The sequence below is a fragment of the Bubalus bubalis genome, chromosome 2, assembly GCF_019923935.1.
Source record: "Bubalus bubalis isolate 160015118507 breed Murrah chromosome 2, NDDB_SH_1, whole genome shotgun sequence".
Classification (NCBI taxonomy): Eukaryota; Metazoa; Chordata; class Mammalia; order Artiodactyla; family Bovidae; genus Bubalus; species Bubalus bubalis.
The window spans coordinates 168,363,393-168,380,648 of record NC_059158.1 but is presented as its reverse complement, the minus strand read 5'-3'; the positions used below and the strand labels follow the sequence as shown (position 1 = coordinate 168,380,648).

General features: G+C 40.4%; 1 protein-coding gene across 2 annotated transcripts in view; it reads left to right on the top strand.

Moving 5' to 3' along the window:
• LOC102410994 (SPHK1 interactor, AKAP domain containing) overlaps nt 1–16,949 on the top strand; it is a 136,944-nt gene extending 119,995 nt beyond the window's left edge. For both annotated transcript variants that reach the window (XM_006047107.4, XM_025278383.3), the window contains 3 exons: nt 1,562–1,614; nt 1,702–1,886; nt 15,059–16,949. In XM_006047107.4, the coding sequence (XP_006047169.4) occupies nt 1,562–1,614; nt 1,702–1,886; nt 15,059–15,202 (382 nt within the window). In that variant the 3' untranslated portion in view covers nt 15,203–16,949. The remainder of the gene's footprint in view (nt 1–1,561; nt 1,615–1,701; nt 1,887–15,058) is intronic.
• The last annotated feature ends 307 nt before the right edge of the window (nt 16,950–17,256 follow it).

Genomic DNA, 17,256 nt, shown 5'->3' with positions numbered 1-17,256 from the left:
TCTGAAATTTCAGAAAAATAAAAATGAGATATAGGGCTAAAGCTTCTCCCTGTTCTATTTTTTTGATTATTATCCATAGCGAAAGCACTTTTATGTCACTATTTAATCAGTATCCTGCCTGCGGGAATATTCCTCAGTGATTAAAAGTTGCAGTGCATCCTTTATTGAGCCACACAGCCATAACTCGCAGCTAGAGATGAACATAAACATTATCTTGGGTCTGTTTTGGTTTTGAAAGGAGACAAAACAAACAAAACTACTTTGGGGTAAATTTCTTTTTCTCCTTCAGACAACATTTGTTTAGTTGTCCGTCTTTCTCCCCAGGATGAGTCTAGGACCCCACAGAATACAGAAAGAGAAAACCAAGACCATCTCTACTACCCCTGTTAGCATCCTGCTGCTTCATAACAGCAGAAACTGTATCTAGTGGCTCATTTCACTTATGTTCCTTGGATAGAGATCTACTGAAAAATACAGACCCTTTGGGAAATTGGCCATTCTTCCACAAACAAATAGGTGTTCGTGAAAGAAAACAATTGTACTTTCTCTGGACATTAGGAATACAATGGAATTTACTAGCCAGATTTTAGCAGTAACAGAGAATATAAGGAGAATCCTCCCCCATAAAGAGACACATTTTTAAGAGCACCTGCAGTTTAATTTCTAGACAGGACAAAAATACGGGACAATGATGAATTTCCCAAGATGACCACTTGCTTTCAGCTACTGGAACATATACTCTAATTTTAAAATCATTTACTAAAGCTTCCCACTATTTGCAAGGCTCCCTAATAAGTACTCACTATAATGAAAATACCTCAGATATTCAACATGCCTATATTTAATGAGATCCTTACTTCGGTTTTCAGAGTCAGACATGACTGAGCGACTGAACTGAACTCACTTCAGTTATGAGTCTCTAGTTCTAAACAACCCTCAGCCTGCTAACAATTCCCAATAAAAAGAAAAAAAAAAGAAAAATTTCAACTAATTGAGATATTTTGTCGTACAACTTAAGATCTAAAGTTTGTGATTGTGTTTTTCCTCATTTCAGGTCAAAGAACCAGATATATGTAGAAAAATATTTTCCCAGACTAAAATGCAAATTTATGTTGCTATCATGGTATAGAAAAATAATCAGTCTTGAGATGGAAATACAAGATCCTTTAAATGACAAATAAAATGCAGAAGAAGGATAAATCCTCCAATCGGATCTAGTTACCTACTAAATATTTTCTTGACTATTCAAACCTGTGAGGGTTTGTAGAAGGAAGGTTGAGAAGAATTGAAAATTGCATCTCTCAGAGTCTCCCACACCAGTCATCTCAACTAAAACCATGCAGTTTATGTGGCCTTTTTTTTAGGGGCAAGAATATCTATTTCAGACCCAGTAGTCCAATGTAATAGCCATGTTAGTACTTCTCTAGTATTCGTTTACTCCACAAAAACCATAAATATATTTCAAGAGCTTTTATATCAATAAGACCCATCACTTCATCTTCCATTTACAGCTTGTTCTTCCTAAACATTACCAACCATATACTGTTGTTTTCTCCCAAAGTGAATTGGTAGAAGAAAAGGAGATTCTTAAAGGACAGGCAGAAACCATGGAGGGTAAGCCACTTTCCCATAATTTTGAGACACAATTTGCCTATGATCTTCCCATGGAAAGCGTAGTAAGGTGGTTATGTCTGTGTTCAGAACGTGCCTCTGGAACGCCGGTGGAAACAGCCAGCCGCCAGGGGAGCCTGCTGGTGATCAACTTTGACCTGGAGCCAGAGTGTCCTGACACTGAGCTGCGAGCCACTCTGCAGTGGATAGCTGCATCTGAACTCGGTATCCCCACCATCTACTTTAAGAAATCTCAAGAAAACAGAATCGAAAAGGTACCTTGACCCCTGTTTCAATATCATAAGGCTTTGTGTTTTTATCCCTGCTTGAAACTGAGTAAATGTTCAGTTGGCCCATTTGAATGTTTTTGTTCTTGCCTTTTCACCTTAGAATTTTGCTTAGAACTTTGAGGCCTTCCACCTGCATAAATGTGATCATGACAACTCTTTGACTGGCAGTTTGTCTCTACTAGTTGGGGATGATGAGAAAGTAAATTGAGGAGATGGAATATTTTCAGAGTCTGTTATCTTTAGGTGTGTTTCCTTGCTCTTGAATTGACCTTTTCCTATGTTCATTTAAATTAAAAGTAGAAAAGCAAAGATTTGATAATACTAGACCAAAGTGAGGTCACACTGATAATTAAAACAAACTGGCATGGTGTCAAAGAGAAGGCATTTTTAATTCCTTATGAAACATATTTGCATTGGATGGATTTTCTCATTATTATTCTCCACCTACCAAAAATATAAAGCTAAGGAATAGATCTTTGGCCAACGTCAAAATTAATAGCAACTGTCACTCTAATTCCTATTCTCTAAGACCAATCACTTACTATTATAGAATATCAATTATTAAGGTTAAAACAAGAATTCAACTGCCAATGACTTCCCAGGTGGCTCCGTAGTAAAGAATCTGCCTACCTCGGTAGTAAATCTCAGTAGCAAAGGATGCAGGAGATGCAAGAGACATGGATTCCATCCCTAGGTCAGGAAGGTCCCCTGGAGAAGGGAATGGAAACCCAGTCCAGTATTCTTGCCTGGACAGAGAAGCCTAGCAGACTATGGTCCAGGGGGTCACAGAGAACTGGATATGACTGAACTATTGATCATGCACACCAATGTTTTCAAGCTCAATTTCCATAATTTAAAGGTATACTTTTAAAATAATTAAAAATAATGTTGCTATATTGGTTTTCTATTTCTGTGTTACAAATTTACTAACTTAAAACAGCAACACCCAGGTCTGTCTGTTGTTAGACGTTTGGGTGAATTCCATTCTCTCTACTGAGGGACTTACAAGGCAGAAATCAACTTGCCATCCTGGCTTGGCACTTATCTGGAAGCCACAGAGAAAAATAAGCTTCCACACTTGTTAGGGTTGTTGTCCTGACTCGGTTCCTCGGGGTTGTAGGACTGAAGTCCCATTTCCTTGCTGAAGTCCACTCTCAGCTTCTAGAAGTTGTACAATTTCCTGTCATGTGGTCCCTTTGTGCCCTCATGCCGTTAGTTTCCATTACTTCTTCTGCACTAGCCACAGAAAACTCTGCTTTTAATGGGTTCATTCAATCAAATTACACAGATTAAGTTCACCAGATAGTCCCCCTTTTGATTAACTCAAAAGTAACTGAAGAATCCCATTTTCCATTTAAGATATGCCCTAATAAGGGCATTAATTATCTCATCCTACTCATGGTACTGAGGATTAGGGCAGAAAATTTGGGGAGCTAATTTAGGATACTGCCTATCATTACCACTGTGCATTTTTTTAATGTCTTATTGTTATAAAGTATTTCCACATACTCATTATACTTGGTTCTCAACAACCCTGTGAGAAGAGCAGAATGGATATTATCATTCCTTTTATACTGATGAACAAGTAAGGACTCAGAGAGGTTGGTCCATGAGAGTCCTCAGATAGTGATGGCTGAGCCTGGTCCTAGAACCTCACTATCTCTACATATACTTCTCGATAGTTTATCTCTCTCAAGTTAAATTGCCTTGAAGTTACAATCTAGATTTTCTTAAAAGGTGTAACTGCATTTTAATTTTTATTGCCAAAATCTAGCATCTTGAAACATCCTGAGATGTGAGGTCCTTTACTCTCTGGCTCAGGCTTAGGTACATGGTAGTTAGAATAGCATCTCTCTCTCTCTCTTTCTCTCTGTCTCTGTCTCCCCAGACAATGGACTTGGCTACTGGAAAAATTGAGAAGACTTAGTTTATTTTCCATACACTCATCCACTTTGGCTTCTCTTTCTAGCCAGTGATTCGTGTTTCTGTTTATGCCTAGGACTGCCTACAGTTCTATCTTCTCTGAATCTAGATGCTACCCCATACTTGGCACACCTTTATTTTCAAGGTGATGAGTGGTTCACTATACTACTGCTAAGTTGCTTCAGTTGTGTCCGACTCTGTGCAACCCCATAGATGGCAGCCCACCAGGCTCCCCTGTCCCTGTGATTCTCCAGGCAAGAATACTGGAGTGGGTTGCTGTACTGGTTCACTATAAATTCTCCTCCCACCTTACCATCCAGCCAGCCAGTGCAAAGGGTGCAGTGATAGAGTGCTTCCGTGTTGCCCCCTCCCTCCTGCCACACATAATGCCAAGACCGCCTGCCAGGGGGAGGAGAACAAAGACATTTTTAGCCAGAGTTCTTGGTTTTCTGGAAAAATGAAAGGCAGGTTGGTTTTAGTTTTATCCCCAGCCTCTTCCTGCATAAAAGCATTGCATAGTGTATTTTAGATGATTTCTTAATGAAACAGATTTTTATGTTATTGTTCAGTTGCTCTGGGTCCAGCTCTTTGGGACCCTGTGGGGTGCAGCATGCTAGGCTCCTCTGTCTTCTACTATCTCCCAGAGTTTGCTCACATGCATATCCCGTTGATTTTTATACAGTCCACCATTTTGAAGAAACAGCGTAACACTCTATGTGAATACATGTCTAATAAGTTTTTGTTTAGATGAAAGGACAAGAAATATGTCGCTAACACCTTAATTATGTAAACAATGCTTTGACATGATATTTATTTCTCCCCAGTGATTTTCAGTTATCAAAGGGGATACCTGTCTTTGCTTATAACAATTTTTCTGTAAAAATAAATGTTCCATTAGTATGTCAAGATACATTAAATGATATTTCAGTCCTGTCTAGCATCATCTCAAGGGACTTACTTCTAAGTAATATAATTTTAGAGGGCTGAATCATCTTATTTTTCTGAGTCAGTTAAAATTCTCTACGGGTAATGGCTTCTCCATAAAAGGGCACTGCCTCTGCCCAGTTCTGTGACAGAACTGGTGAAATAAAGCAAACCCTTATGTAGAATTTTGATATCCTGTCTTTTATTTGGAGCCCTCATTCTGACTGTTTTTTAATTAGTCAGGAAGTTAAGTGGCCATTTTCAAGTGGTGTGAAAGAGAGACTATGGCTTCCCACCAAGGAGGCTGTGCCACTTGAAAGCAGCAGTGTCTCATTAGCTCCTCATCAGCTTGGAAAAGGTGAAAGAAGTGTCTCTGTTAAGTTCAGCAATCAAAAGGCCAAGGAGAAAAGGAAAGATATACCCATCTGAATGCAGAGTTCCAAAGAACAGCAAGGAGAGATAAGAAAGCCTTCCTCAGTGATCAGTGCAAAAAAATAGAGGAAAACAATAGAATGAGAAAGACTAGAGATCTCTTCAAGAAAATTAGAGATACCAAGGGAACATTTCATGCAAAGGTGGGCACAGTAAAGGACAGAAATGATATGGACCTAACAGAAACAGAAGATATTAAGAAGAGTATTAAGAAGAGGTGGCAAGAATACACAGAAGAACTATACAAAAGGGATCTTGATGACCCAGATAACCACGATGGTGTGATCACTCACCTAGAGCCAGACATCCTGAAGTGAAAAGTCAAGTGGACCTTAGGAAGCATCACTATGAACAAAGCTAGTGGAGGTGATGGAATTCCAGCTGAGTTATTTCAAATCCCCAAAGACGATTCTGTTAAAGTGCTGCACTCAATATGTCAGCAAATTTGGAAAACTCAGCAGTGGCCACAGGACTGAAAAAGGTCAGTTTTCATTCCAATCCCAAACAAGGTCAATGCCAAAGAATGTTCAAACACCACACAATTCCACTCATCTCACATGCTAGCAAAGTAAAGCTCAAAATTCTCTAAGCTAGGCTTCAATAGTATGTGAACCAGGAACTTCCAGATTTTCAAGCTGGATTTAGAAAAGGCAGAGAAACCAGAGATCAAATTGTCAACATCCGTTGGATCATAGAAAAAGCAAAAGAATTCCAGAAAAACATCTACTTCTTCTTCATTGACTATGCTAAAAACCTTTGACTGTGTGGCTCACAACTGTGGAAAGTTCTGTGGAACTGTGGAAAGTTCTTAGAGAGATGGGAATACCAGACCACCTTACCTGCCTCCTGAGAAACCTGTATGCAGGTTAAGAAGCACCAGTTAGAACCGGACGTGAAACAACAAACTGATTCCAAATTGGGAAAGGAGTACATCAAGGCTGTATATTGTCACCTCCTTATTTAACTTATAATGCCATCATGAGTAATGGCAGGCTGGATGAAGCACAAGCCAGAATCAAAATTGCCAGGAGAAATATCAATAACCTCAGATATGCACATGACACCACCCTTACGGCAGAAAGTGAAGAAGAACTAAAGAGCCTTTTGATGAAGGTGAAAGTGGAGAGTGAAAACTCCGGCTAAAATCTCAACATTCAAAAAACTAAGATCATGGCATCTGGTCCCATCACTTCCTAGCAAATAGATGGGGAAACAATGGAAACAGCAAGAGACTTTATTTTCTTATGCTCCAAAATCACTGCAGATGGTGACTGCAGCCATGATATTAAAAGACAGTAGCTCCTTGGAATAAAATCTTTGACAAACCAAGGCAGAGTATTAAGAATTAGAGACATTACTTTGCCAACAAAGGTCCATCTAGTCAAGGCTATGGTTTTTCCAATAGTCATGTATGGATGTGAGAGTTAGACCATAAAGAAAGCTGAGCACTGAAGAATTGATGCTTTTGACCTGTGGTGTTGGAGAAAACTCTTGAGAATCCCTTGGACTGCAAGAAAATCAAACCAGTCAATCCTAAAGGAAATCAGTCCTGAATATTCATTGGAAGGACTGATGCTGAAGCTGAAACTTCAATACTTTGGCCATCTCATGCTAAGAGCCGACGCATTGGATAAGACCCTGTTGCTGGGGAAGATTGAAGGCAGGAGGAGAAGGGGATGACAGAGGGTGAGATGGTTGGATGGCATCACTGACTCGATGGACATGATTTTGAGCAAGTTCCGGGAGATGTCATGATTGAGTACAGAAGCATCTCATCTGTCCCATCACTGCCTGTGAACTTGGCCTTGGAGTGGAAGGACACCTAATATCAGCTTATAACTACCTGCAGTCTTATTTCAATTCAAAAGATGAATTCCAAACATTCTGGGTCCCTAATGTCCTGTCACTCCTCTCCAGTAAATGACACCTTTATTCTCAGGCTTTCTCTTTTAGTGTTCCATCTAATTATTAAAATGCTAGGTGCATTTGAACATCATCCATGCAGGACATTCATCAAAAGTTTATCGAATATGTACAGCATGCCAACGTTGTTCTAGGCTCTGGAGACACAGGGAACAAAAGAGGCAAGATGTTCTACCCTTTGGGAGTTCATATTCCAGGTTAAGAAGGGCCCAGGGCAGGGAGAGGGTAAACCAAAGGAGGCTCAGCTTGTAAAGACCAAACTTGAAATGTAATGGGAGCATATTCTGAATAAGGAAAAATGAGAAACACACTGAAACAGTACTTTCTGCCCTGCAAACCATGAGCCAAATGCAAAGAGTCACCTGGGACACTAACTTATAACTCACATCTTAGGCCCCTTCTTGGAGCTTCCTTTCTAAGAGTGGGGCCTAGAGATATGCATTTTTAACTTATTTGTTCAAGTATGATGATTCTGATGAACACTAAAGTTTGAGACTCCCTTCCATAAGAAATGGGCTTTCCAGGTGGCTCTAGTGGTAAAGAAGCTACCTGCCAATGCAAGAAACAATAAGAGATGTGGGTTCGATCCTCAGATTGGGAAGATCCCCTGGAGAAGAGCATAGAAACCCGTTGCAGTATTCTTGCCTGGAAAATCCCATGGACGGCGGAGCCTGGAGGGCTCTAGTTCATGGAGTCACGAAGAGTCAGACATGACTGAGAAACTAACACTTCCATAAGAAATATCTTGAAGGAGTGACAGGATTTGAGGTGGCTTTTAAGTATGCTAAATTCCAAAGGAAAGTTTGCTGAGAATCATGGCACTTGAAAATCTAAAATACAGTTTATAAATTTAATTCACAGTGACCTTGACATCAGTTAAATTTAATCTACTTAATTCATGGAAGGGGAAAAATCATGAGAGCCATTTTTTTAAAAAAGGATATCAATTAACTAATTGTTCTGCTTTGTGGAGGCAATGTATTATTGTTCTGCAGCTCTTTACTTCTGTTTAAATTCAATAATCGGGGAGCCGGAATGAGCTGATGACTGGCCTCATAGTAAATCAGTTGCCTTCCTCATCATTAAGCTCATTTGGGGAATTACATCCTTCTCTTGAGGGCAGTGAATAGAACAGAACGTCCTAAGAGGAAACATGTATACCTGCCTTCCTAGGAATGTGGGTGTCAGAAGAAGACTCGCTTCTCCTTTAATGTCTTACTCTTTTCCACAAGCAAAGTAGAGGAAAGAGAATGAGAGAGAAAATATTGATGTCATTTACTATTAAGTTAACTTTCCCCAAAATACTACACTTAAAGTTTCAGTTTTGAAAACAGTACCTGACAAAGGAAAAATAAAGAATTAAATATTGTCTTAGTCAGCTCAAGCTGCTCTAATAAAATAACATGCTGCCGCTGCTAAGTCACTTCAGTCGTGTCCAACTCTGTGCGACCCCATAGACTGCAGCCCACCAGAATCCTCGTCCCTGGGATTCTCCAGGCAAAAACACTGGAGTGGGTTGCCATTTCCTTCTCCAATGCATGAAAGTGAAAAGTGAAAGTGAAGTCACTCAATCATGTCCGACTCCCAGCAACCCCATGGACTGCAGCCTACCAGGCTCCTCCGTCCGTGGGATTTTCCAGGCAAGAGTACTGGAGTGGGGTGCCATTGTCTTCTAATAAAATAACATAGACAGTGGCTTAAACAGCAGACATTTATTTCTTAGAGTTCTAGAGGTTAGAAAGTCTGAGGTCAAAGTGCCAGTAGGTGCATTTCCTGATGAGGGACAGCTTCCTTTCTGTGCTGTCACATGGCAGAGAGCCAGCTCTGGTATCTCTTCATCTTCTCAGAAGGGCATGAGTTCCATCCTGGGAGCCCCATCCCCATGACCCGGGGGATGCTTTTATGGCCCGATGCTCGAGCCAATCAAATCAAACTCTTCTCTTGGGATGAACCAGGCTTTGGGGTTTTCTCAAGATCCCTGGGGAGTCCCAGGGTACAGCCAAGGCTGAGAATCTCGACTCCTACAGGCCATAGTTGCGGGAGCAATATAAAGACCAGCTCACTTGTGCTTAATGAAATGGACTGCCTTGGAACAAAAGAAGGTAGCTGCTTTCAGAAATCTGCATTGAGTGTTTCCCAAAAAATCTAAACAATTTGCAACAACTCCCATAGGTTCCTTTTGATCCCTGGATCAGGGAAATCTCCTGGAGAAGGAAATGGCAACCCACTTCAGTATTCTTGCCTGGAAAATCCCATGGACAAATGAGCCTGAGGGGCTACAGTTCATGGGGTCACCAAGAGTCAGACACAACTTAGCAACTAAACAACAACAACCCATAGATCCCACCATATGATTTTATAAACAAGTAATCTAATTGAGTAAATGCACCTGAGAATATAAAAGGTACCTACCATGTGATACTTTCCTTCCAACAGGTCAACAACATACCATCGGCAGGATGTAAATTCTTCTAGCTTCCTAAAACAAAACATTTGCTCAAGGAAATGGCAACTATGATACATAGGAAGGGAACCTAATTGTTATTAATTGTGCAATGATAGGAAATGAAAATTTTTTATTTTTGTCAGTTTTTCTTTTGAAAGAAAAACTCAGATCCCTGACATCCTAAAGCTGATTACCAAGTCCATAGCATGGACAGACAAAGTGAAAGATATAGGGAAAGATATAGGGACAGCTGCTAAATAGAATGCAGTTTTTAAAGACTGTAATAATGAACTGGAGGTGTCCTTTTCTGGTTTATTTACAATCTTAGCTTCATTTTTGTCTAGAATTTTTTTTTAATAAAGGAAGAAAAGAAAGTGTAAGACCTTCCTTACTCATCAACCCCACCGATGTTTCAAGGTCTTAATGTCTGAGACGAAGCCATCACAGACTAAGAGCATGCTATATTTAGTGGGACCAGATCATTTTTAAAAATCGCTTTATTGGGATGTGCTTAGCCGCTCAGTCATGTCTAACTCTGCGACCCCGTGGACTGTAGCCTACCAGGCTCTTCTGTCCATGGGAAGAGGATTCTCCAGGCAGGAATACTGGAGTGGGTTGCCATTTCCTTCTCCAATTTATTGGGATATCAACCTGACTTTAGAAGTCATGAGACAGATTCTAGCATGTGGCCATTTTACAAAGTACTGATAGAGTAGCCTAGCTGGTAGGACATTTTGACAATTTGGGGTCAGTTCACAACATCCTGTGGTCATCATCACAGACCGCAGTGGGAGACCCTGCTTCAGCCCAAGATAGATGGAAAGTAGCTAATATTGGAAAGTAGCTAATACCTTCCAGAAAGGTCTGAAGCAGACAGCCTTCTGGGAAGAGTTTAGCCAATATTGATATCTGCTCTGTAATTTTCATTCTCTCCCAGAGCAATGACTCAGAGATTAAAGTTGGGAATAAGATGGTGGCCCAGAAAACTAGAGTGTACAGAAAGAAAAAAAAAAGTGCCTAGACTAAGTTTATATTTCTGTGTACTTTATACTGCATCTTTATAAAACATGCTAAAGAAGAGAAAACACCCTCAAGGGATAAGTCTGGTCTAAGACCGCTGATGACCCTGAAGGAAAATCTTGACGAGAAGTCGATGAATTATTAATATGAGCCTCTCCCAGTGAGACCTCAGAAACTTGATGTTCAAACCTTCTGCACTGGGAGCACCTTTCTCCAGTAAGAGCTGGAAAAGTCTGATTAACAAAATCATGCAAAGACATCCTAGCCTTTCTCCCCTTTTTCCTGAGGCTGCATATTTTTGCCACCTAGTCCAATAGAAAAACATGCATGCCTGGGATCTTTCATACACACGAACATACAAGTAATAGCTCACAAAATTATTTTTATGCAGCTCCATGAATTTACTAATAACCACCTAGAGTGTTCCTCTTTCTGATGGTATTTGTGTTCTGAGCAAAGTCTTAACCTAAAGGATTTAAGTTCTCTAAAATTTCAGGAGTCTAACAGACAGCTCAACAGACTTGTGAGGGACACCGGACAACTAACAGTCTGAAATTCTGTCACTGAGCCTGATGGAGCTGATTGGAGCTAACCTTCCAGGGCTGTTGTAATAATGACCAGTGAAGAGGGGTCCCGGGCACCCCACCTTCACAGCATGCATGCCCACTCCCAGTCACAGGTGATGAAACACCTGCCCCATGACCATCTCTGACTTTGCTCTTTGCCCACTACCAGGGCACCAGTTCAGGCTCTGCCTTTGCTTAGGTTCTCAGCCTTGACTCATTTTTTGGAGCATCCTATCAGTAGGGAATTATTGAGTAAGCAGCCCCAAGATGTGCCTGGTAATTTTTTAATGGTGTAAGTGCAAATATGTAAAACTCAAGGATGAATATTTATACAAGGTTCAGCTTCAGTGATTCTGGATGTCACTCCATATTTCAAGTAGTCTTATTATCATTTTGAATGCATTTGATATATTTGACTCACATTTGGGCGTTCCGCCTTCTGCAAATATTTATTGAGTCCCTAGTAGGTACAGGCACAAGATATTGGGTTGGCTAAACAGTTCATTCACGTTTTTTCCATAAGATGTTACCAATATTAAGTGATTAAGGACTTCCCTGGTTAACTTTCAGTGGTTAAGAATCCGCCTGCCAATGCAGGGGACATGGGTCCAATCCCTGGTCTGGGAAGATCCCACAGATTGCAGAGCAACAAATTTGGTACACCGTAACTACTGAGCCAGTGTCAGACTTTATTTTTTTGGGCTCCAAAATCGCTGCAGATGGTGACTGCAGCCACAAAATTAAAAGACGCTTACTCCTTGGAAGGAAAGTTATGTCCAACCTATATAGCATATTCAAAAGCAAAGACATTACTTTGTCAACAAAGGTTCGTCTAGTCAAGGCTATGGTTTTTCCAGTGGTCATGTATGGATGTGAGAGTTGGACTGTGAAGAAGACTGAGCGCTGAAGAATTGATGCTTTTGAACTGTGGTGTTGGAGAAGACTCTTGAGAGTCCCTTGGCCTGCAAGGAGATCCAACCAGTCCATTCTGAAGGAGATCAGCCCTGGGATTTCTTTGGAAGGAATGATGCTAAAGCTGAAACTCCAGTACTTTGGCCACCTCATGCGAAGAGTTGACTCATTGGAAAAGACTGATGCTGACAGGGATTGGGGGCAGGAGAGAAGGGGATGACAGAGGATGAAATGGCTGGATGGCATCACCGACTCGATGGACGTGAGTCTGAGTGAACTCTGGGAGTTGGTGATGGACAGGGAGGCCTGGCGTGCTGCGATTCATGGGGTCGCAAAGAGTCGGACACGACTGAGCGACTGAACTGGACTGAACTACTGAGCCTGTACTCTAGAGCCCATGACCCTCAACAAGAGAAGCTATTGCAATGACAAGCCCTCTCACTACAACAGAGTAGCCCCTGCTCGCTTCAACTAGAGAAAGCCCACACGCAGCAACAAAGACCTGGTAAAGCAAAAAAAATAAATAAAGGCCAGAGGTAGTTCAGATGGTGTCCTTTGGCAGGGAGATTACAGTCTATAATACTGTTGCCATCAGCTTCCCACTGGTCTCCCTTTTTGCATCTTCCTAAAACTCTTTGAGATGATGTTTATGTTTCCATGTATTAAAAGTTAAGCATTTTATTTTCCAGCCTAGAAAACTGCTTTATTCTGATTAAGCCAACACAAGGCGAATGAGTACAATAAAGCACTGATTTCTGTAACTGCAATAGCTGATGCAGTCACAGCAGCTGGAAGAAGAAACATAATTTAATAGTAGCTCTCTGGGAAACAACTTCCCAGTAATTGAAATGAATTAGCAAATTCAAACTGAAGGGGGTGGGGGAAGATCAGAAAAAATTAGCATTCCAATTTCTGGCTCATCTTCAAAGTCTGAGCAAATGTGAAATGAGCAGGGCAAAGAAATTCTAGAAGGAAACATTGAAGAAATAGTAACTAAAGCATATCTCTCATCTTTTTAAGAAATAGATTTTTCTTCCTCAATAAACGAGACTAGAGTCCCAACCTTTCCTTTATCCCAATGTTCTAAATAAATATTAATGTCTTATTATTCTACTTTGGAGAAGGAAATGGCAACCCACTCCAGTGTTCTTGCCTGGAAAATCCCATGGAGAGAGGAACCTGGCAGGCTACAGTCCTGCTAAGTCACTTCAGCAGTGTCCGACTCTGTGCGACCCCATAGACGGCAGCCCACCAGGCTCCCCCATCCCTGGGATTCTACAGGCAAGAACACTGGAGTGGGTTGCCATTTCCTTCTCCAATGCATGAAAGGGAAAAGTGAAAGTGAAGTCACTCAGTCATGTCTGACTCTTAGCGACCCCATGGACTGCAGCCTACCAGACTCCTCCGTCCATGGGATTTTCCAGGCAAGAGTACTGGAGTGGGGTGCCATTGGCTTCTCCAAGGCTACAGTCCATGGGGTCGCAAAGAGTCGAACATGACTGTAGTGACTTAGCATATTCTCCTACCACCAAAAGGCATGGGGTACTGTAGCAAAAAGAGCTTTGGTCTGCAGTGTCAGAAGACCATGCAGCCTGGGACTTCCCTGGTGGTTCAATGGTTAAGACTTTGCTTTCCAATGCAGGGGGTGTGGGTTCCATCTCTGGTCAAGGGGCTAAGATCCCACATACCTTGTGATCAAAAAGACAAAATGTAGACAACAGAAGCAATATTATGACAAATTTGATAAAGACTTTTAAAATGATCCACATTAAAAAAAGACCATCTTAATGCCAACTTTGCATCTCACAAACCCACAATTTTTCATCTTTAAATGCCTGCTTTACAGCATTGTTGACGGAATTAAATGAGATTACATGCTTGAAAGGTACTTCCTACAGGTTTTGGCTCTTAATAGTTGTTACTTTTCTTTATACATATCTGACTAAGGATTTTGAGAGGACTTCATGCTGAGCTTTAGGCTACAGTTTCATGAAGGGGATCATCTGTAATGATTTTCCCATCTTCCAGTGCTCCAACTCAACCTGCAGTCAGACGCTTTCTAAGTTGTGGCCAATTGAAAATGATACAATTAGCCAGGTGCTGAGTCTAGGATGTTTCCTCAATCTTTCCTTTTCCTGTTCCAATGGAAAGACAGTGTCTCTTGAAACTTGGTGGAGGAGGGAACTTTTCAAAGTGGAATGAGGAACAAGTAAGTAAAACTACCCAAAAGTTTGTTGTTCAGTCGCTAAAGTCATGCCCTACTCTTTGTGAGCCCATGAACTGCAGCACGCTAGGCTTTCCTTTCATTCACTATCTCCTGGAGTTTGCTCAGATTCATATTCACTAAGTCAATGATGATATCTAACCATCTCATCCTCTGTCGCCCCCTTCTCCTCCTGTCCTCAGGCGTTCCCAGCATCAGGGTCTTTTCCAATGAGTTGGCTTTTCACATCAGGTGGCCGAAGTATTGTCCTGGAGCTTCAACATCAGTCCTTCCAATGAATATTCAGAGTTGATTTCCTTTAGGATTCACTGGTTTGATCTCCTTGCTGTCCAAGGGACTCTCAAGAGTCTTCTCCAGCACCCAAAATTTTAATACAATTTATCTGGCCTAAATGGTACATCCTATGAAAGATTGTGTATCGCACTGATAGAAGGGACTGGGAACCATGCTATACAGAACCATTAGACAGAGTCTAACCCAGAGAAAGGTGGATCTGAGGGAACTCTTCAAATACCTAAAAGATAAGATGTTGAAAGAAGAATTCCATGTAGACTCTCAAAATTGGTGGATGGCAACTGCTGTGAGGAAAATCTCAGTTCAGTTGAAAGAACCCTCTAATAATCTGGACTGTCTACAAAGAAAATAGACTGTCCTGAAATATAGTTCCCTTCCACTAGAGGTATTCAAAAATAGCCTGGAGAGCCATTGGCTCTGGTAGAATGGTTGAATGAGATGACTTTGAGGATCCTCTGTGATATGTGAGTCCTAACTCTGTGCTTTTCTCTAGTTTCTAGATGTCGTGCGGCTGGTCCATCAGAAGTCCTGGAAGGTGGGGGATATCTTCCATGCAGTGGTTCAGTACTGCAAGATACATGAGGAACGGAGGGATGGGACCCCGAGTCTCTTTGACTGGCTCTTGGAACTGGGCTAAGGCAGCAGTCTCCTGCAGAGTATCTCTTTCCTTCTTTCCAGCTTAGATTACAGTGGTTTGCTCTAAATGCTCTAAACTTTCTCAAAACATCACATCACATTATCAGAGCTAGGAAAAAATCTGCTCCTCAAGTCTGCTGCACATGGAATAAATCTGAAGGAAAGCAAAATATAGGTCTGTACAAATCAACACAACCTGTAGGTGAGTTTAAAAGAGCTTGTGTTAGAATGGCTGGAGAAACAGAAATTGTAATGGGCCCAAATGGAAAACTTCAGGCTAGGCCTAAACTCCAGGAGAGTTGCACTTGCATATGTTTAATAACATAAAATGTCATGTAATATCTCCAATTACATGAATCAACTGGAAACAACATCACTGGTCAAAATCATTTTATAAACTCTGCTATAATCTTTATTTTACTTTTTTGAGCAGATTAAAGGGTCTATCAGCCCAGGTAAATATTTAAGATATGGGTGAGAAATTTCCAAAATTTTGATATAAAAGCTTTTCAGTTTTAGACCATTTTCAGTGGATATTAACAGAGATGCAAGGATATATCAGTGTTGCCTATAAAGGTGATTTCATTTGTTCACTCTAGCCCACTGATAAATATTTCATATCTCCCCAGCAATGTCTTGAGTTCCCAGCTAATGAAAAGACTCTTGGTGTTCAGCTGAGAGAGAGAAAGGTGGAAGATTGTCTTATTTCCATCTGTTTATTACATGAGTGACATGGTTACAGAACTCTTACCCTATGGGAAAGCTTTCCTACTAAAGAGAGTCTTTGGAGAGAAAATCTCCTTGTATATTAAATTATATAAAGTATAAACTTTCATTTTTATTGTAAATTATGAAGAGACTATCATAAATAATATATCAAGTTAGCCTTAGAGGTTCATAAAATATGAAGAGATTATTGTTTTAAGTTGTATATTGACACTTGAGCCCTATGATTTCATTATAAACACGTTGGTACCCGTATGGCAGACTTGCTAGTCAGATGACATTTATAATGATGGATGCAAGGTTTGACATATCCAGTTAGGATCATATACTTCCTAATTTAAGGATATTGGCATTTAATTTCAGAAAAAGAAACTATTGTCACATTGAAGTATTTTAAAAACAGAGATTTACTTTTTTGAAAAATAAAGGTATTTAACTTCTCCCTAATAGGTCTTTTTCCCTTTCAGCTAAATGAGCTAGACTGGCTTTTATTTTCTTGATCAAAGAAAGTGTTTATTAAAGATTTCCTGAAATACTATGCTTTTACACTATTTTTAAGATTGTCAAGTAATTTTAAATGTGAACAAAGTCCCACTCCATCCATACCAGCTTTCTGTGTCATCCATGTTGACAAGAAATTGAAATTTCTTGAAATGTCAACAAACTTTATTGGGAGTCATCCTCCCTACCACCCACCCCCCAGAATCCTTTCCAGGACTCATTAGGCATTTATTATAGAAATATAGTCCATATTTGGGTTATATATTTAATTGACATGTGATACAAATACCAAACTTGAACATTTATCCATCCTCTCAAAGTGAAAGTTCTTTGTGATACTAGATGGAAAAGGATATGTTTATTTTTTAAACAACCCCAGAAGATTGTAATATTCTGTGTAGACTTCTGTTGTGCTCGAATGTTTACTTATCCTACAAAGCACAAATACTGAATTATAACCATGTGATGAAATATATGTTGTATCTAAAGTTGCAAACTAATCAATAAATTTTTGTTGCCAACTGGTTGATCATTTTTTTCTCCCAGAGCTTAAGTGCCTCATAGGAAAAGTAGTCACAGTGTGATTGGATGAAGGTAGATTTATCTCTTATACAACTTCACTGTCCCACTTTCAATTTTTGAATAAGCAGATATTCTTTGGCTAAATTGTTGGGATCAGTAGTATTTACATAAATCTGCACTTCTCAGTCTTAGCACCACTCTCAGGTAAGGCTGGATAATTCTTTGTTGTGGAGGGCGGGGATACTGTCCTTCATGTTGTCGAATGTTTAGTAGCGCCCCCTCTCCCAACTTCTACCTGTAGATGTC